Below are 22,329 nucleotides of genomic sequence, written 5' to 3' on the forward strand. Positions count from 1 at the left end.
AAAACCCCAAAATTCTGCTGGTGACACCAGTCTTGGAGCCAGGTATCGATATGCTGGGTCTTCCCGTTTCTTCCCTCATCATTGCCTGCAACTGGAAGGATAGAGGAGAACACTGCTTGTGCTCCTGATCCCTTAACCAGTCGTTCCAAGGCCCTGAAGTCTCTTTTGATTGCCCTTGGACTTCTTATTGCAACTTCATCACTGCCTGCTTGAAAAATCAATAAAAGATAGTAATCGGAAGGCTGTACCAGGGTAGGAAGTTTTCTTTTCACGTCTTTAACCTGGGCCCCAGGGAGGCAGCAGACTTCCCTAAGAAGTGGGTCCAGTCTGCATATTGGGCATTCTGTTCCTTTCAGAAGGGAGTCCTGTGACAATGACCTGTCTTTTTTTTCTTTATGGAAGCAGTTTTTACACAGGGTGTAGGCCGACTTAACCTCGGTGACACCTCCAAGCTAGATGAACCATTGTATATAATTTAGTTGCCACAATGGCAAAGAGGAATATTGCTGCCTTGGCAGATTGACAGGGTGTTTAGAAAGTAATACATTAGTTATCAGCAAAACACGGTATGACAATTTGACTAACTGTTGGAAATAACCTCCATAGTGACTTAAATTGAATATACCCACATGCAAACACTGGGTAATAACTGCGTAATAATTTCGACCCTTTCAGTAAATGATGTGTGCCATGTGTTTGTGAGATTTGCTGTATTCAAACAACTGATTTAACAGTGACATGAAACAGGCCAATTCTGCTGGCAGAATTTATATATATATATACACACACACACAGACGCACACACACAGAGGCACAGAACTGCATCAGAAGAAAATCTCACCCAATTATCAGTGAAAATGAAGCCTAATTCTAAATATATATCTATATTTTAATTTAATGTTATCAATGCTAATTAAAAAAAAGTACTATTATAGGCATTCATTTATAATGGAAAAAAGTTGCACAAATGAGAGTGTGAAAATCAGCTTTGGGCTGAGTCCTATAAAGTACAGCAGGCATGCAGCTCCATACAGGTCCTATTGAAGTAAGCGTGGATACGCAGTACCTGAACCCATGCCTCTAACTGACCAAAGTTTTCAGCAAGTATGGTATTTTATTCACATCCTTTGTGGCGATTTTTACCAGAAATTGACACATACTCACATTCCTACAAAAGTATCCTGCTTTCCCAATGTTTGCTGAACTTCACAACCTTTTGAGAATAAAGCTTGAAATTAGCTTAGACAATAACAGTAACGAATCGAGTCAGTGTAAAATATCATAATATTTTTGTAGTCTAATATTAGATTTTTCTCTATCTCTTGGAAAAGGGTTTTAAATCTATTGGATTTTCTACTGTAGAGATCTTTTTTTATGAAAAATATTTAAGCATAGCTATTACCAGTGGAATTTGCACATATAAAGGCCAAATTAAAAATGTGATAAATATATATACACATATATGTGTGTATATATAAAAATAGATAGACATACATATATGTATATATATGCATGTATCTATATAGAAATATATATCCATACATATATATGGGTGTGTATATATATGTATTTTTTAAAGGTGAGCTGTGCTGTTTTATTGGAGGCAACAGTCTTGATTAGGGTGCACCTCCCATCAATAGCTTTGGGGTACCAGGCAACAAGCTGTGAGCACTGAATAAAAGTGCAAATTCTCTTGTGTCTTTCCAAAATCTCATTAATAAATTCCAGTTCTAGGTAATAAAATCGCTGGCTCCTTCGTCTTGCCCCATGGGATCAGCATCACATTGCAGCCTCTGAACTGGGCCCCCATACTAGAAATTATTGTAATCCAGGCCTAAGCTCCAACTTCTTCCCCCAAGACCTAGGTAATTAAATTATGGTAATGTTGTTGGTTAGATGAAACCATCAGATGCCATTAGTCTCTCAGTTTTACCCAAACTCAATTCTGTCAAGTGTTTGAAGAGGGTGATACCTTGGTCATTTGAGGATTGAGACCAATGTCTCAGTTACCTTTTATTTCCTCACAAGAACTTGCATATATTGACTCGCTAATATTGTCTCAGTCACTTAATACTTTTTATTGCTTTTAAACCCCTTTTAAGTATTCCAATCCAAAGCCAAAAATAAATGTTACAGAAATTTTCCAACTTATGAGTTGTTTGTATTTACACCATGCTGTTAAAGCAACAGATATGGTGTATTGTATGCACTTTTCCCAAGACACGTGAATCCTATTAAACAGTACTAGCATTTTTTTTTTAATGAATTATCTTTCCATTCCCTTTCACATTATGACAAATGATGGCATGTAAAGAATCTCTTCCATCAAAACAACAAGAAACTGTTGAATGTACTTGAAATATATGTGGGAAAACCATCATGAGTAACATTATGTAAAGGCACAGGTGAATGAACTGGCTAATTAGTATATCGTTCAAGAATTTGCAGACTTGGAGGCTTAGCTCCCTAAATAAAATGGTTCGCTTAAAATAATGTCGTGATTTATTTTAGGCTATTTGATCATTCCATGGAAGGATTCAAAAACTGGGAGTTTATGACTACTCACTGCTGGAGTGAAAAAGCAGCAGGTGACTGGATCTTGGAAATCTGTGACACTCCATCTCAGCTGAGAAATTTCAAGACTCCAGGTATGACTCTAACCTTTATTTGGGCTCAGTGAATTCAGAAGAAGTCTTGCAGTTGCTAATACTGCCTTGACTGTTTTCCAACTTCTATTTACAGCTGGAACATCTCACCGGTTTTAGTGTGAAGGCAGAGCTGTGAAGAGCATTATTCTTAATTTCAGTTACCAGTGCACTCTTCATTTTTATGTTGCTGTTATTTGCCATTTAAGACATGTGGTTCTCTTTTATTCTGAATTTACTTCTGGTTTCCATGAAGAATTTCATCTTCTCAGGGGTAAACTGCCCTCTTTCTCGCAGTCACTTGTTGCCTCAAAGTATAAAAAGAGACTGTGGCCATTTAGAGCTACATCATACCAGACATGAATTCTTCAAGCAGAGACAGACCCCTGTACCATCTGACAGGTTACCAAGAGTCAGTGCTTTAAACAAAGCCAAATCTTTACTAGGCGCAGTTTTCAAGAAAAAAGATACAAAAACTGCATGGAACTGCATGTGCCACATTTGAAAGAAGTCATGGTACATCCATATGCAGGCATCTGTTTTCTTGGATGTTGAATATAGATTTATCAAACAGGTCTTCAACATAAGCTGTTAAAGCAGCCCAGAGTTACTCTGCTGCATCCATATTACCTCTGACTTTCATGGCTGATATAGGGCCCATATTAACTTGGCCCATATCAGCTATATAGGGCCCAGGGATTTTTTTTCATGTTGTTTTTCTTTGCTTTGTATTTTTTATCCTACCCATAAGAAAAAGTGACATTTATCAGTATTTACACAACCAGAAAATCCCACTATACAAGAGAAAGAAATTCATGGTTTGCTACCACTGGTACATTGCATTGCATTGCATTGCACTCCTGTGTGTATGGGCAGAGTGCTCAGACCTTGCATTCGTCCACTCACGAACTGTGCTCCTAGTAAGAATTTTTGAGGCTGCAATCATTCTTCTGCTTTTAATTCCCACTGCACAGTTCAGTTTCATTCACATATTTCAGTGTGAGCACTTTGAAAGAAATGGAGATTGAGAGAAGGGCTTTCAAAGAGACTCACAGGAGTACATGCTTACTTCTGTTTGCTGGTTATGAGAGATGTGTGTATACTTGCCTTTGGACTTACTGAAAATTTAAACCTTAAAAAATACTTTAAAATAGATACATTATACGCAGACAAAAATACCACTGTTTATGCATGAATACTGAATGAATATAGTCCTTTCTTCGGAGCCCCACATCAACGTCGGTGGAAATCCATCCATAAAAATAATCAAAGGTGAAATATCACTTAAACAAATAATCTATATTAAAATATATTAGAGACACGAATACTACTGATGTATTGGAAATCATTTATCACTAAATCTAAATTAACACTCTGATTGGACATGTCAGAATGCAATAATATTACATTGTAAGTGACAAATCTAGTTGATTACTGCTTTCTGGTAGATAAAAATTAATTATAAGAATTCTGCTATGAAATATATTTAGGACTACAATGACATTAGCAATAGAATTGGTTTATAATTCAGTGAGATAAAAGATACATTCCATTGCAGGCAGCTAAGTAAAGTCACAAAGTAGTAAGAGTTTTCTAATTGATTTACTAAAAATCAATTCTGAATTTTAAGACATAGTTGTTAACTTGAAGTACTTGAAGCTATAAAAATATATGTTTGTGAACTTAACATTTTTTTTAAGTATGTTTGTTCCTGAATTAGTAGGTTATTGGAAGTCATTCAAACTATTCAAATGAGCCTCACTAAGTATAAGTACTTTTATTGTTTCTACTACATGCAAAAGTACACATAAAGAAACATTGACTAAAATGCAAACTGAAGTGCTTAAAAGCTATGAGTTTGAAATAAGAAAGGCTAGTGTGATAGGGCATGTGCATGTAGTTGACTATTCTAGAAGAATGTTAATTTTTTCAATTCTACTTTGCCCAAGAAAGGCCCGTTAATGTTTCTGCCACCAGATATTGAGATGGAGGATTTTGTATTCCTCTAGGTTAAAATTTGGTTTGTTAAATTATTCAGATTGGAATGAAGGCTATGTGCAGTTCACCTGTTCAAGGTAAATGTGCCTTTCTGGGAGGCCACCTGGTCCAATCACTCCAACAGCTTACAAACTCAGTAGGACTAGTTCCATCATGACTGAGAGCAAGCCAGAGCACAGGAGGAATTCTGATGTGTGAACACAGAGTTGTACAGTCTCCTTCCTATTCCAAGTGGTGCATAGGCCAAACTCAACTGGGTTTATACATTTTACTCTGGAAAAAAATGAACCCTCTCATTTCAAAATTATGACAAAATAGAAGTGCTGATTTTATGCTGCTTAGATAATTTTCTGTCTAAAAAAATCTAACACAGAGATCAGCCTCACTCAACTGCTGTTGAAACTGATGGAACTGAATAAGAATTTTAATTCTTTATTTCTGCTCTTCATTAGCTGAGTTATGTTCCTTTCAATGCAGCAGGTGGCCAGATAGCCAATCTCTCTGCTTTTTAAAAAAGTTTCTCTGTCTGTCTGGCCATCAAAGTATATTCTCTTATTGCCTCTGTCAGTTGTCTGCATAACCTGATTTTTTTTTTTAGGATGCTAAACCAGCAGTCATAAGCCAAAATTTTTAAAACCTGTTATGTAATGAGACGAATAAGTCCCTATTGAAGACCAAGATAATCAGTGTGATTTTCAACGTTGCTGAGCAACGAACAATTTTTTATTAAAGTCTGTGGTAACTCTAGGGTGGCCAGTGTCATTTGAATGTCAGTTGTATACTCAAGTGGTTAACTTTAAGCACAGCATTTTGAAAATCTTTATTATCATCCTCTAGAGCTCTGAAAGGAAAAACCAGCATTGCCAGTGTTTCAATTTTCACTTCATTTCATCTGCACTGATCACTTCTCACCATGGTTTTGCAGTGGTGAAAGTTTCTTGGCTAAGTGATGTTAATTGCACCAATAAATGCAGAGCAAAGCTTCCAGTACACTAAAAAGGGGTATTCATTAAATGTATTCGGAAAAGCAGCCATAGACTGTGAGCAGAACTGTTCAGGGATTGGGGGGGAGGTTTGCTGTTTGTTTTTTTTTTTAATATTCAGTGCTTTAGAATTTGATAGAGGGGAGGTATTAAACAACAATGAAGTAATTTAATTTTTATCAGATTACTGAAAAGAGACAAAAATCAATGAGTTTCAACCCCATCTTGCACTTGTTATTCCTGACTCAGCCAGGAACATCTCTGGCTTGAAGGACAAGTTAGGGTAGCTCTTCACCTTTGTGTGTACTGGAACCCATGGTTCATCCAACAGGCATGAAGGAGAGCCACAGTGCAACACGTTTCAGCTATTCCCCTCTTTTCTCTTCCCTGGCACGCTCCCTGTACTAAAGCCTAGAAAAGTATGGAGCCATTTTGCACACTGTTCATTTGGGTTATTCTCCAGACATCTTTTACAGCCCTTTTATGTCACCAGGACAGTCTAAAAGTGGCCAGCTATATTTCCAGCTTTACACTTTAAAACCTGTTCCTGCACACTCCTGTTTTACATACATAGTTGTATAGGTCTTACTGATTTAATGATTTGAATACTTTATATATACTCTTCTCAGTGCTACAGTGGCTAATCTCATGGGACTGACTTCTTTTGCTCCATGAGGACTTAAGCCTAAAGACCCAACCCTGGAAGAAAAGGGGCAGTAAGGCCAGGGGATGTGGAGAAAGCAGGCCTGCCCAACCAAGGGTTGTTCAGGAAGCTGATACACTGAAGGAATCCTGCTGGAGAGCTTACTCTTTACTTTCTTTCAACCACAATGTGAAACAGTGCTTGAGACTGGTTAGGTTTTTACACGCATTTGGATTTCACAAGATGCAGTCTGGTTGTGAATTTGGATCCTGGTTCATTGTATACTGTCTAGTAATATGTCCCCCAACTTTTTAGAGTGGTGGTTGCCCTGTGACGAAAGCTGCCCGGTAACACTTCTGTTCAGAAAGATTTGAAAGTGCCTGCCATATATCAGTGGTGGATAAACTCAGCTGTTTGGGCATGTTGGGCTTAGTTTCCGCACTGAACAGAATGTGAAGTAAACAAAAGGTGCTTAAACACGATTTATGGTGCCTCTCCGGTTTATCACCGTAGCCTGCAGTTTATCACACTGATATCACCATCATGCCTGTTTCTTGTTTCTGTTGTGTGCGTGTGTTTGTTTAGCTATTGAAAGGTCTTATAATTAAGAGCTGCAGTTTTCCTGTAATCAAATTGAGAACATGTCATCATATCCCTGCATTAGCAAGGTAATGCCACATCTGTTACCCGTAAAGAAATGCAGGGTCCAGTTCATAAAAGTAGTTCATGTGATTTCTGCATTTAATTCTGTAGAGTTTATGGAGGTGGACATGTGCTTGCTGTGAAACACTGTGATATTCCCTTTCACCTATACATACAATATGGGACCTCTGTTACATACTAAATACAAGCAGGGTAAAGGATTATTCTAGCCAAACTAAATGATGGAATCTGCCAAAAATGGTGAAAGAAAAATTTTGGCTTAAATGTGCACACTTTGTTTATTCATTATAAAAGTGTGTGTGTATGTATATATACTTAGTTATTGAAATATTTTCATTGTGCAAATTAAACTTGCCTTGAGGCAGACTTTATTTATTTGCTGGCAAGTCACATGAATTTTTCCCCTCTTTATTTACTGAACCATTCTTAAAAGGCAACTAATCTCCTGAGAGACCCTGCATTATTCCCTTTGCTGCCCTTTTGCATTAGGTATACATTCAAAGCACCAATCCTTCCTGCAGTAATATTAGTACAAGCCCTTCCATGTGCGTAAAGTCCAGACACAATACACTGTCTGAGGAGCATCTTTACCTGTGCTTATTTTTAGTGGGTCCTTGCAAATACTTTTTTCTAGTATTCAGTATTTTTACCAGTGTTCTGGAAGAAGTATAAAATCAACCGTTGGAAAGTTTAGTGATCTTTGGAGCATAATAATGACGAGGATGAAAAGATCTGAATAACTTAGCAAAACACACATTTTTTGGTTGCATCCAATATATTATAGTCCATATGCTGTAGAAGTGGGTTACAACACAAAAAGGACAGAAACTGTATGTGGAGAAGCTGTAGCTTTGAAAAGGCTGTAGAGATGACTGCATATCTGGTTAAAAATGAGCTCCCTGTGTGACTCCTTTCCTAAAAACAAAAGTGCCTTTAAGGATGCAGCTGAATCGCTCTAAAGAACATTGAGAGATAACTTGATCCCCATATGTGATGGGGATCCCACATGGGATTTGGGTCTTTTTAATGTAGTGGGAAATAAACAGCTACATGGCTGTGAGCTAGAGGTAGGAAAAGACAAATTGAAAATAAGGTGCATGCAGTTTTACAGCCAAGGTAATTAGCCAGTAGTTTGGCAGCAGGTTTGGTAGACTCTTCATCAGTTGATTTTTTAAATCAGGATTGAATGTCTCTAAAAAAAAAGTAATGCTTTGCTTTAGCTGTGAAAAGTTGGAAGCTACTGTGTGAAACAACTGTCATATGATGTAGTCTCTTGCCTATAGTTTCTTTGGAAAAACTGAGTATAGAGCAGAGAAGGTTTCATATGAAGTGTAGAAATTTCTGTCCCAGAAAGATTAAATTGGGTTGGCAAAAGACAGAGGGATAACAGAGATTGCCCATCTTTAACCCCAGTATAAATCATTTAAAAGAACTGGGCTATCATCTGTCAGGTAGTGGTTTTGCTTATTGTTGCTTACTGCTTGAAAGATGAATGTAAAAGCAGAGAGATAATGTATTGTCTTGGTCATGTCAATGGAGGATACCAGGTGACATTAGGAAAAATACAGAAAATCACTTGCAAGGGTCAAAGTAATTTGCTTGTGCAGGTTGAAAAAGTCCAAGTGGACAATATGAAAGCCCAAATTATTGAGTATCATTAAAATGAAAGAAGAGGAAGATTGCTTGAATTTAATTTTACATGAAGTATACTAAGTGATTTTCTTGAGAAGAGACATACCTGGATTACACTTCTTTTTAAATAATAGTTCTAAGGGAAGAGTATTTTAACCACAGAACAGCCTCCAAAACAGGATCTTTCAAATTCAGAAAAGAAATACTCTCTGCTCCTTTGTTTCCTTTCTCTTCTGATGAGAATTTGACATTTACAACTAGCTACTCCAACATAGATAAATATAATCAAGAGAACAGGGTAAGACTAAACTTACATTCCATCTTTTCAAGCAGGGATGAGTTTTTTATGCATCATTACTTTAGGCATTATCTCAGGCCTGAGTCCTTTTGCTCTTTCACAGAATTAATTCACCAGGTAGTACAGACAGAAAGGTGGGGACTGGAAGTTCACACTTTGTGTCCTGACATATTGAACTGATGACTTGATATACATTTATCTTTTTATTCTTCCACAAAAAACTTGCCAAAAAGTCAGATAATGCTTCAGGCAGGCAAACAATTTTTTCTTTCTTCAGTCAAGTACTGAAAGGATAAAATATTAGTGAAGAATGCAGACAATGCAGTGATATATCTGCCAAATAACTAGGGCAAATAAATAAGAAATTATGCTGGTTTGGGAGGGGACTGATGTTCTACCATGTAGATTTTAAAATAAGTTGTTTCCCATTCATCGAGATGTGTCCTGTAAGCCAGTGGAAAGTACTTTTGAGTAATAAACAAAATATACCCCCTTTCTTAAGTCAGAATTCTGAATACTGCTAGTTAGCTAAGAGATCTCAAATAATAATTACAGTATAATTAATGTTCTGAAGGAAAGTGAAATCCAGAGCAAAAACTCCTTGTTGAGTACCATATACATTTTCCAAATAACTGTATGGCCAAAGGTTTTGTTGTTTATTTTTCATATTGAGTTCAACCCATGGTGCAAAGTTTTAGTAGACCTACAAGAGGCTGGAGTGCAATGAAAATGCCATGTAAAAATCTGACTGAAGAAAGTATGCTTTCTCAGTTTATAGTGAAGCAGCGATTGCACTATCCATATTAAACTGAAGACACTTATTTGAAAAGTAGTCTTCCCTTCCTGCTCACAAAGTCATGTTTACAAGTGATATGTTTTTGTAAGACACAGAAAATAGAAATGGTTTCTAAAACTAGATTTTAAATACTTAACTTCTAGGCAAATTGAAAGAGTGGTCCTTAGTACTGTATGGAACATCCATCCAGCCTTACTCACCAAGAAATGATTTTCCGAAAGTGGAAAGAGTGCGCTCTAGTCCAGTTGAAGACCCTACAGAAGATTATGGAACAGATGACTATTCAGGTGCGTACATTCATTTACTCTGATTGTGGATTTACTGAACACACGATAGGCTGAAGGAGTGACCTGAAACTCTGCATATGTAAAAAGTTCAGTGAAGTGGATTCTTAATTTAAGAACAGAACTATTTGTGTCATAATTTAAAGTTAGATATTTTAATTTCATCCTTATGAGTTTGTAAGCATGGAGTTATATATTTTTAAGCTACACAACATACTATGAAGAATGCACTGCATTTCATATAAGTATATAAAAATATATATACATGCATACATATATATGGAACATTATCTTCTACATCTGTGTTGTTTCTCACTGATCCCTATAGAAGTTTTTCAATCTTTTCATTAGACTTCAATAGAGAGAGATTTTTGGCACTGCAAAATAAGTCAAGTTGGCAGTTTCCTACATGTAATCCAACATTAGGAGCATCATGTAGGTGGTTAGGGCTGATGAATCTTAAGTATAGCTCTGGCAAGCAAACAGCAGGGCAAAGTTCAGTTTAGAAGTTCCTGTTATTACTGTCTCCTGCCACAGCATGTCAGACCCACAGTCCCTATTTTAGATTGAGAGCTGCTGAACTCCTTGTTTTGGTAGGTGATGAAACACTATCTCTGCTGTAAAGGTCACTAACTTCTTAAGTTTTTGTATGAAGCAAACTCACTTTACTTCAAATTTACCTGATGTTAGGAGAAATTTCAAGGTGGCTGGCAAACTCAACACATTTCATTCACGAGAGAGCAGTGATCCTGAAAGTTATAACTTCACCCACGGGCTTTGTTCACCTACATAAAGGCAGGAGTTGATGGTTCTCTCCTCCTGTAGCAGGAAGGACCTATTTGAAAATTGTAAACATAGAATATCTCGAGTTGGAAGGCACCCATAAGGATCATCGAGTCCAACATGAGTGCAGGTGAGATGGAAGACTTGCTAATCAGCAAGTATTAGCTGAGGCTTTTGCAGCACGTAGCAACACACAGGGAAGTGCATCTGGGCCCTGGTGGCTGCTTCAGTTGTGTTGTGGAAGCCACTTCGACCAGTTGTTACCCAGCTGGTAACCAGAGTACCCACTGATCATATTGTTCATCATTTATGTTGACCTGCTTGTTGTAAGTGATTTTGCTAATAATCCCTTATTCTTCTGTAATAATTCCTTCTGAATTACAGAAGCCTTTGCACATTTCTGAATAAAATTCAGAATGATTTGTTACTCATTAGGAAAGCATCTGTTTGGATCCAGAAATAGTTTCTCATTGATAGATACTATAGAGGATGCCTCACTTGCTAAAAATTATAAATCATTGTGAATAAATACTGAGGCCAGGATTTGCAAGGTCTTCAGGTACAAGAAAACTTTTCCTTTTGGTTGAGCCAAATTACTATTTGGAATTCAAATCAAACAGGGAAACAGAGTAATTGCATTCTGCATTAAAATACTATGTTTTAAGGGGTGCTAACTACTAAATGAGAAGTTTTAATCCCTTCCCCTGCTGTATTCTGGTTTTATTACAGGTCCCTGCAATGCAGAATGCAGTAAAGTAGGGTGTGATGGGCCAGGACCAGATCATTGTACTGACTGTCTGCACTACTACTACAAATCTAAGAACAACACACGGTAAGACTAAGAGAAAAAATCTTTACTTCGTAGATTTCTTAGTGTATATCTTAACTTCCTTTCCTCTTTGCTGCAGTCATGAAAAATTTATTTTCCACTGAATTTGACGCACTTTCTTAGGAGTTGAAAAAAAAAAAAACCCTAGCTAATCAGAATTTAAAGTACAGCCTTCAAACACCCTTCTCTGATTATTTCCCCATCTCTTGATTATTTTTTCATAAGAGGCTTTATTTATATATAACTGTGATAGATACTACAGCTTCTGTGATAGAGTTTGAACAAGATAGGAGGAAATGTAGATGGTCAAAAATGATACTGTATGACTGTCTGACAAGGCATTTGCCGGTGAGATAGCATGTGCTGTAGGGAAATAAATAGAAGAGAAGAGGCAGCTTGATGCAATGCTTTGGAGGGTTACATCTTAGTAAACGTGATCATTAGAAAAGCAGCAATGCTGAGAAATACTTCTGCTTTGCAGTCATGGTCCAGGAATGTGGTGGCAGGTTATTTCATTAACGACTCTGCCTTCTCTTCCCTGCTGTCTGCAGGATCTGTGTTTCGACCTGCCCACCTGGTCACTACAATGCAGACAAGAAACGCTGTAAAAAATGCTCACCCAATTGTGAAACCTGTGTTGGAGGCCATAGTGACCAGTGCATGACCTGTAAATCTGGCTACTACCTGAATGAAGTAACCAATAGCTGTATTACCAACTGCCCTGATGGGTTTTACCTGGATAAGAGTTAGTATTTCTTGTTGTTTCTTTATTGCGGGCTACAGAATTTGATCTGGGGAGGTTGCTGGAATACTTAAAAGCAGGAAAAGTATATGTTGATGCATCTGTCTCTTATCCTATTCCTCTTATTAAATTGTTGCCAAGTGTGATCAAGAAGCTCCTCAAAAATCTGCAGGACATATCAGGTTATTGCTACTCCAGAAAGGTACAGGCAGCACCCATGTTCTGAACATGAGGCATTCCCCATTCCCCCAAATTCAAATATGGCACCAGATAGAAGAGAGAGCTGAGAAATCAACCATGGCCACTGAACTGGAGGTCTAAGAAAAATAGGCTCCTCAGATGTAAAATGTGGTTGCAATTAATGTTTCTGACAGACCTAAGTATCTGCAATGAGGTGATGACCCAAGAGCACTAATTCTCTGCCATGTGAGACACCTGCCTTCAGTTTCTTCCTGTGATTGCCAAGTAGACTGCCCGTGTTTAATTTCCAGTTTTGGCTAGCAAAAATACTTAGACATATATTCAAACATGTGCTTAAAACTGCAGTGACTTCAGTTATCTTTAGACACATCCTTAGAAGATAAGTATGTGCTCAGGAGCTTTGTTCATCAAATTAACCTAACCTTTTGCTTTCTTCATCATGAAGCTGTGAGTTCATTTTTGAGGATTAGTAAAAACAGGTACTACTTTAATTCTTCCATTTTTCACTGTGTGAGAACTACAGTAAAGGGAATTCCATTCTACCTAATTAAGATGGATAGATGAAAATTTAGGACTAAATGGGAACATTGGGGTTTTCTTCTCAGAAAGGTACATGGCACTGCATCTCAAAAGACACCAGGTCTGAAGAGAGAGAGACATCTCTTAAAGTAGGGAGCTCTTGAGATGAAAAGGCAAGTGTTAAGTAATTTATGTGTTGACTTTGTTAAGATCAGACCTGTTCATGCAGGTGTGTCTTTAAGCACCAAATCAGGTAAGACAGGACAGGCTGTGTGCATGGAAAGTGTAAGAGGTAAATTGCAGGACAGTCTCTGGAACACATGGCAATCGTTACTGCATATCACTGCAGTATGAAAAGATTATTTAAGTCCATATCATAAATAGTTAATATAAATTTAAAATGTTTATGAAGATTTTTTAACATAGAATCATAAAATCATTAAGGTTGGAAAAGACCTCTAAGATCATCGAGTCCAACCGTCAACCCTACACCACCATGCCCACTAAACCACGTCCCTAAGCACCTCATCTACACGTCTTTTAAATACCTCCAGGGATGGGGACTCCACCACTTCCCTGGGCAGCCTGTTCCAATGTTGAACCACTCTTTCAGTAAAGAAATTTTTCCTCACATCCAATCTAAACCTCCCCTGGCACAACTTGAGGCCAACCTCAAAGCGTATTTTTCTCGGGGTACAACTATAACTTCAAATGTTTAGAAATAGATTAAACCATTTGATGTTTGATGGAAAAAGCTAATGATAGGCAGAATTTAGCTATTTTAGTCTAGTTTGCTGCTTCTCTTCCTGATGTCAAGCTAGAAAGCAATAAGTTATGTAATAATAAATCCATATAGTTTTATTAAACATAACTGACCAGGGTTTTCTGGGTTGTTTTCTTTTTTTCCTTTGTAGATAAGATTGTTTGCCGAAAATGTAGTGAAAACTGTAAGACATGTGTTGAATTCCAAATCTGCACAGAATGCAAACATGGCCTAAGGTAAGGAAATGATGGATGTAACTAAATACAATACATGAGGAGGCTTACAAGGCTGTGGATACACAATGAAGACCATCAGATAGCTATTTAACCTTGAGTGGCCCTCATTTCATGTGTTCCATCGCTCTTTATTTTTTTCTTGTGCTATTATGTGCCAGTTTGGCTAACTGGATTTTTTAGAAGACTTTTCATTTCAGACAAAATAAAAGCCACAGTCATGTGGAAAGCTGGCTTCTTCACTTTTTTGACCTACAGTGCGGCAGTCAAGTATTATTTTAGAAGTAGAGCTGATGAATCATATTAATCTTTCTGATTCATTCCTGTGATAGTTAGAAACTATTTTCTTATCTTTATTGTATTTCTTCATACATCCAGACATTCACTTATCTCAAGTACCTCAGGCTCAATTCTATTACAATATAGTGTGCACATATTTTAAACAGCAGTGGATATTTTTTCTTCATAGGAGGACTTAATCATTCTTGAAACAGATAGGTAAAACCTACAAACCAGCAGTACACATTTCAAGCTCCTTTATGAATGAATGACCTTTTGATCTAAGCAGCAAAGGTCAAAAATCTTATAAAACTCATGACAGAATGTATGCTGGCTTTATGCCACAAAAAATATGAAGCCAATATTCAGTATCTATAGGGGTTCTTCTTGCAGAATACCAGTGTTCTGCGAATGTTTTAACACTGAGCTTTTACTTTCCATCAAAGTGGATTTTCATCTCTTAGTAAAAGCTGAATGTTGTTTGTTTCTAGGACATCAATCTCTGAATCCCTTTACATTTTGTAAAGGAATTCTTATTTCTGTGTATTTACATTGCATCTAGATTTTCCAAGTGCCTGCACAATTTTTATTACGAATATCTCTATTTTTTTTAAAAATGACCCTTTGAAAAGGAAGTGTGATCTAATGGGAAGGAAAGTATGGGATCAGATCAGAACATTGGTCTATTTACACTGTCTGTGAAATATGAGTATCTGCTTCTCTTTTAAAATGTTATTAAATTTGCAGTCCATGTTAAGATTTTGGAGAATTTTAACAGATTCAGCATGACCTTCTGTGTATCTGCAAAATGTAATTAGTAAATTAGCAGTTTAGAAGTTCCTACAATGGGCAAATATGTCAGGAGACCAAAGATTACATAGATTTGTGACCTTATAGGACACAGTTGTTATAGAAAAGTTATGCCCACATTTTCTTTATTTCTCAGGAGCTGAGTTTCCCTGTCCATTTACACAAACAGCAGCTTGTAGCACCACTGAAGAGAGTAGACAAGTCCATTCGGTGTGAGAAGAGAAAGAGAAATTGAAATATAAAAGATCAAAAGAACCCAAACTTCATGTTTTCTTGGGCAATATTAGCAAACTGAGATTAATTTTTGGTAATGTTTTGAAAAAACACCATCTGTGTGGGTGTGACAGATAAATGGAGCCTTGCAGGACATGCATTTCATATTCCCCAGTTGTTCGAAACTTGCTGCATTTTTTTGGCAGAGTTATCGATGGGCAGGGCCCTGGCTGGGACTTGGGAGACCTGGATTCAAGTTCTGGTCCTGTTACTGGCCCATTGAATAAACTTGGGCAAATTACTGCTTTTCCCGTCTGTAAAAAGATGATAATGCTATCTGCCTTGTAAAGCACTTTGAGGTGTGTGGCTGGGGAAAAATAATAAGAAAGCAGGGGTTGTTAGGTTTGTTGAATTGCTAATTTAATTCTTTTCTAAACTGGGACCATGCACGCTCTTGAAAATTTCCAGTGGTGCTGAGCACACAGGACTTTTGCTGGATCCAATCTGTAAACCAGGGTTTCCACTCACTCAGGGTGGTAATCACCAGAGCTGAAGAGCATCTTTAGAGAAAGAGCTAAACTGGATGAAAGCTGACGTTCCACAGAAGATGGCAAACATGGCAGAGAAGTCCTAGCTTAAAAAAAAAAAAAAAAAAAAAACTGCTGTAGGCACCTTATAACATGGAAGCATAAACAGCTACTTAGAGGGAAGCATGGAAATGTGACTCTTCATGCTATTTCTTTTTCCTCTGTCACTCACTCTTTTGTGCTCTCTCTCAAAAGTGCCTGCAGGCAGAATACCTCCGACTGTAATCTTGACAAATCTCCCCAGCCACTCAGAACTGGCATTCAGAGTTAGGACGTCAAAGGAAACTGCTATTGCAGAAAGAGATGGTGATTTCTTTTGCTGTGAATCTATTCGTGTCCTGTGCTGTAGCATAGTATCAGGAGATGCTGCTAAGTCCCTTAGCATTTTTTTTAATACAGTGGTGCTGACCTTGTGCCAAATTCCTCGTGGGTAATTGCATTTTACATGCCTGAATTTTTAGTACACTTTGGCATTGTTCTTTTTTTTTCTGTCCTGTACTACTTGGTAGTATTTACAGTGAGTTTGTAAACAGCTTTTGTATTTCACCATGGGCAAAACTGCATTTCATTTCCACTTGAAGTGATTGCTGTCTCTATATTTATAAAATATGACCAATGAAGGAAGTTGGTGAATCCTAATGTATGGGTTGTTCTTTTATTAAAAGAGAACTACTGGTTTGTGCATGACCTTGTTGTCCTCTGTTGCTGTTATCTGCCCAAACACTGTGCTTTTTTCCTTTTTACAATAGCTTGCATGGCACTAAATGTGCTATCCGCTGTGAAGAAGGAAAATACCATAATGGTAGAGAATGTGAACCATGTCACCGTTCCTGTGCAACGTGTGCAGGTACTCCACTGACATTTATCTGCATCATTTCCTTTCCTCTATATTTTTAGCTCTGATTTTATTGTACTATATCACAGTTACAGAATAATGTGATTGTTTACATTTAAAAACTTAATTCTCTTGATAGTTATTTAATACATTTTAAATACAGCAGACTTCTTTCAGCTAACATGAAAATTTAAGTCTTCTAATTGAAAGTGCGCATACTCTTCTTTTTTCTTTTCTTTTTTCTTTTTTTTCTTTTTCTTTTTTTTTTTTCTTTTTTCTCTTAGTAGAGCTCATTCTGATTTCCAGTAATGCCCTCCATTTTCTTTCTGGGATGGAATAATGACTGATCAATTTTGTGCGAGCGTTAGAACTACCAACAGCCATTTCTTTGAGAAAAAGATATGCTGAAATTATGTAATGTTTTTTATTCTAACCATGTACCTCTATTGCTTGATATTACTGCTTGAAAGAAAGTAAAAGGCAGGTAAAACATAGTCTCTAAAATGACTAGATTTTGCTACAGTTAGAGGTGGTGTCTGTTAGGCAATAAGAGGAACTAGCCAGTAATACAGTGTACTTTCTCTCTGGTTTAAGGTGCTGGAGTAGATGCCTGTATAAACTGCACACAGGGTTATTTTATGGAAGATGGAAGATGTGTACAGTCCTGTAGTAGTGGTTATTACCTTGATCACTCTACTGAAAGTGGATACAAAAGCTGCAAAAGGTATGATCAGTGGCTCATATGTGTCTTGATGTTTGGCAGTATATTAGCTATTACCGTGTTGAAAAAGATAATATGTATGAGACAAATAGGAAAAATATATTGCATGCTAAGCAAATGAAGGAAAAGCTTTTTTTTTTAGTTTTAATCTGTGTTATATTCATGCAGGTCTTCTAAAAATGTTTTTTCTTGCACATGTATGTGTGTCCACTTTAAAAAAACTGGTAGTGAGAATCTAAGTATATATGCATAGCAATGTAAAATTTACAAATGAGGCAGAGGATCCGCATTCCTCAGTAACAAACCAAAATAGTCAAACTAGTATTTTTTAACTGCAAGTTAATTACTATTCATAAGGACCATTTCAGTTCTTCAGCTGCATATTCACAAACATGCCACAAGTATACTACCAGACTGCTGTCCAGAATAGCTCACCTGACTCAGTGTACCAATGGGTGGATAGATCCTGGACAAGGCTGTGCTGTGCAAGGAAGGGATATTTTTTTCTATTCCATTCTTTGTTAAATACCATTCGTTGCCCTTTAGAATCATTTATTATTGACTAACTTTGAGTTCAGGGCAGGAAGGAAATCAGCATGCGTTACAGTTTTCCACACAGAAAAATAGTCGATACACAATGAAAATATGATGGAGCCAGAAGGGTGATGAAAGGACTGGGCAGCAGGTCAGTCTTTTCCATCCTGTGGCTTAAGCTTATGCCTTGCTGGCGCATGTGTGCGTGATCAGCGTAGTACTTTTGTTGATTACTTCTGCATAGTTCCAAAATACTAGAATAATGCATCTGTTTAGTAAAAAAGTGTGAATAGAAAGTGGTTGGAGGAAAGAAGCAGGACTGGGTTGCACAGGGAGTTAATTTAGTAGTAGTAGTAGTAGTAGTAGTAGTAGTAGTAGTAGTAGTAGTAGTAGTAGTAGTAGTAGTAGTAGTAGTAGTAGTAGTAGTAGTAGTAGTAGTAGTAGTAGTAGTAGTAGTAGTAGTAGTAGTAGTAGTATAGCAGCTGATACCTCTAGAAACAGCAAACAAGCCCTTTGCAATACAGAAGAGGTCTCCTAGGAACTCTTGTGTTTGGTGAGGCCATAAGACCAACTCCTGTCATTGTCTTTCAGATGCGATGCCAGCTGTTTGGATTGCAGTGGTCAAGGAGACAGAAACTGTACGAGCTGTCCAAGCGGCTATAACCTAGACACTGGTGTCTGTGTAGTGGGAACAGTCTGCAAGGATGGTGAGTGCAATTCTCTGAAGAGATCCATTTCACCACTGCCAGCTTCTTCTTTTACATCTATTGGGTTGGTTTGGTCTGTTTCTTTTCTTCTGTTGCAGTCTTGATTTGAGGTCTACATTACTTCTTAATTTTTTCAGGTTTATGAAAAGGAGAAAACTACATTTGCGTGTATTAACAAGATTAGTCACATCCACTTTACCTGAATTTTCCTAAAATAGTTTTACCCCCTGCCAACAACCTACTTTTCCTTCCTTATCTGTTTTTCAAAAGCCATTGCTTTCAAAAGATTTTTATTTGAAGACCCTAGTGTACTATCAATAGAATCACATCTATCTATTTTGCCACTTTAAACTGTGAAAATGCTGGTAAGTAAAAGGGATTTTAAGTGCCTGTAGTATTGCTTGAATTATGTAAAAGGGTAATGAGAACAAAATAATTCTGAAATAGGGAGCACCCAATTTGTGGTGGTATTTGAACTTCCTCCAAGTTCTCTGTGGCAACCAAGATAGCATTCTTATTGCATATGATTGGCTTAATTCATTGCTTTCAAATGTCACAATTAGAGAGACACTTAGATAACATCTTGCTTCCCTAAAAATGTTACTATGTGAATTACTTGTAGATACAGCCCAACAAGTGCAGTCCAACAGGAAAATCATACCAGAACAAAGCCCAGCGTTAAGCCATGTGGAAGATACCTGACATCAGATGTATGAAAAGCTAACAATGACTCTTGGGTCCAGCTCATTTCCGCTGGATTTAGTAAGAGATTTACCAAAGACATAAGAAAAATAAAACAGAAAGGGTGCAGGGTTGAGCCTTGTTTCTGTGGACCTTTACAGCTCCTGTTGGAATTTAGGCCTTCAAACTTTGAAAAGTATCCTGTCCATCGTAAAGTTACATTACAGGTACTGGTAAACCAGTCATGAGACCTTTTCACATCAGGACATTATAAGTGTCATTGTAATCTAGAGCAAGTCCAGAGAAGGTCAGATATGGACAGACAAATGAAGAGGAAGTGTAATGCTAAGAGTTTTGAGTAACCACAGTCTCAGTATGGTATTGCAGTTGAATTCTGCAACGCAAACATTTGACCTACCAGTTTGGTCTTTAATATGGTTGGATAAATCTGTCCTCATTTGTACACACGCAACTTCAATCAGATACACATGTAGTTGCCCAAGACTGGGGAAACCCCGTCTCAGTACTGTCTCCCCCATTCTTCCAAGTGCAGCTGCCATGAAAGGGCAACACATCGGTGTGTGGGCCTTCAGGCAATTGCAATGCATCATGCTGAATCCCACCACACAGCATGTGTTCTCAACAGTCTCGGGTAGCCAAGGAAAGTCCAGAAGGGTTTTTCTTCTGTTAATTTGCAAAGCATAGAGGGTTTCATTTCATTGCCTGACAATCAAGCACTGGTTACTAGTCTAACTCACTCTATAGGATTTGCATTTCTGTTGAGAGTGTTTTATTCTTTTTCTGCGGTTTGAGTGTTTTATTCTTTTGATTCATAAAAATTGAGAACAAATTCCTTTGCTGTAAATATCACTGTTTTCTAATTATTCTCTTTCTAATCTTTTTTTCCTTTTCACAAATGGATACCAATCATTCCCTGTCGGACCACACAATATCTCTTCCTGAAAAAAAAAAAAAAAAATGCTGTTGACTGAAATTCCTTTCGATGGACCAAATTTCCTACTTGCTACCTGCTCCTGAATGGTCTCTTCAACCAAATCTGCCTGTCTGACCAATTAAATCTTCCTCCATTGTACACGCCATGCTCTCCAAACCTTCAACCTCCCCTTCTTCTCTTGCTGCTGCCCTCCGGAAGCCACGGAAGAGTCCTGGGCCGAGGGAGGATTCTGTATGCTGGTGAAAAAGAACAATCTCTGCCAGCGGAAAGTGCTTCAGCAATTGTGTTGCAGAACATGTACGCACAAGGGGTGAACTGACACCTCCCAGCGTCCTCCTGCTCCTGTAGACTTATAGATTAATCCATATTATTGAAAAAAGAAAAAAGGAAAAAGGAAAAAAAAAAAAAAAGGAAAAAAAAAGCCACCTCTCTCTCTCTCCTCCCTCTTTGTCTGGGGAGATGGTGAACTGTTTGTTGGAACTTAAATGGAAAAACTACAACACGCCTACCTTTCATAACTGGGTGTCTAGAGCTAAGCATCCAGGATCACAGAGTCAGTATTGTGTGACCAAAGCATTTGATGCCAAAATTAGCATTTAACTCATGATTTGATTTCCTGTCAACCTTAGGATTATTCCTGTTTTTTGAAGGTCCTTTTTCTTCCCTTTTTTTCCTGCTTCTTTCCCCTTCAAGATGTTTAAAGAGTGTTTCAAGAATACAACACAAGTTTACATGGATTAAAACTAAACAATATAAAAATATTTGCATTAGTCTTTTTTGTGCTATGTGTATTGACAGGGGGAACTTGAGTTCCTGAGGGGATCAGAAACATCATTAGCTGCAGGACTAAGTTCTGCCCCTTTTGTAACAGTATTTAAAAAAAGAAAAGTGAACATTTCTGCACACATTTCTTTCTTACTTCCTCTGCTGTGTGCTGTTTTTTGTATCACATGCAGTATGTATATATGTTTGCCCAAAATGTGGTTTTGGTCATATAGATTTCATTTTTAGACAGCTAGCTTATTAACAGATATGCTAGGATTTTTATTTTATTTTTTTAAATTGTCAAAGCTATTTCAAATAAACTTTAAAAAAAAATTGTTCCTGTAGCGAACAAATTAAAAAGATACTACTTCTCTTGGTTTGCATAAGCGAGAGTACTGTATACGCTCAGAAGTCAGAAGACATTGCTAACATGTAAGAAGTATTCATAAATTATTGTTGTCTTGTAACGTTCACAAAAAAGGGGATATTATCATACAGATATGTGGAGCTATTTCATAGTGCCCATACATAAATGCCAGTGTGACTATATGTGACAGGATGTGTTTACAGGACCGGATTTATAATTGTGCCAAATACATCTCCAGGAATAATTACATACAAGGCAATAAATCAATGGTTCTCTTGGTGTAACAATCGTGTCATGATGGGCCTGAATCTGCTTTTAACTGCTCACAATAGAAATTTCAGCAGGAATAGTCCTGCTGAGGCCAATGGAGTTACCTCACTGTAAAACCATCCTGGGTGGTGTGAGAAGCGGCCCCTGCCTTTCTCTTTTTACCCAGGCACACAGCTGCCAGTACAAATTTCCATTTAATGTATCTTCATCAGCTTCACTTAGCATACTGTTCAAAAGACAGTCATTTAGCAGAAAACAGAAAATTGTACTTCAAAGATACTGTTTTCAGGGGATAATACTTAAAGTGTACAAAGTATATTTATTAGTTATCTTTCCAGGAAACACAAATAGAAAATGGATTGCAGGTTTTTAAGCATGTAAATGTTAGAAAATAAAGAGGATCAAAAAAATTATGGTGGAAGTTTTACAAACAGATGGATACAAACCTATAGAGGTAATGTGCCACCTTTAGCAGAGAGCAGATAAACTATTACAACCTGGTTCAGTATGACAGGGGGCCAGTCAAGCTCCTTTGGTGCCCATTACAAACTTCCTGATAAACATTCAAATCTAAAATAATTCAATTTGTGTTA

The 22,329-nt window shown here is 37.4% G+C and overlaps 1 protein-coding gene across 2 annotated transcripts in view; it reads left to right on the forward strand.

The window, feature by feature from the left end:
• PCSK5 (proprotein convertase subtilisin/kexin type 5) overlaps positions 1-22,329 on the forward strand; it is a 271,155-nt gene that overhangs the window by 181,932 nt on the left and 66,894 nt on the right. The window contains exons 13-21 of one of the 2 annotated variants that reach the window (XM_019473650.1): positions 2,512-2,648; positions 9,802-9,945; positions 11,455-11,557; positions 12,106-12,299; positions 13,931-14,015; positions 16,651-16,748; positions 17,331-17,460; positions 18,583-18,698; positions 20,533-20,712. In XM_019473650.1, the coding sequence (XP_019329195.1) occupies positions 2,512-2,648; positions 9,802-9,945; positions 11,455-11,557; positions 12,106-12,299; positions 13,931-14,015; positions 16,651-16,748; positions 17,331-17,460; positions 18,583-18,698; positions 20,533-20,648 (1,123 nt within the window). In that variant the 3' untranslated portion in view covers positions 20,649-20,712. Of the gene's footprint in view, positions 1-2,511; positions 2,649-9,801; positions 9,946-11,454; positions 11,558-12,105; positions 12,300-13,930; positions 14,016-16,650; positions 16,749-17,330; positions 17,461-18,582; positions 18,699-20,532; positions 20,713-22,329 lie in introns of those variants that run through there. The other variant, XM_019473649.1, reaches the window with a different exon arrangement.

Source organism: Aptenodytes forsteri, unplaced genomic scaffold (genome assembly GCF_000699145.1).
Source record: "Aptenodytes forsteri isolate BGI_AS27 unplaced genomic scaffold, ASM69914v1 Scaffold151, whole genome shotgun sequence".
In the NCBI taxonomy this organism is placed as follows: domain Eukaryota; kingdom Metazoa; phylum Chordata; class Aves; order Sphenisciformes; family Spheniscidae; genus Aptenodytes; species Aptenodytes forsteri.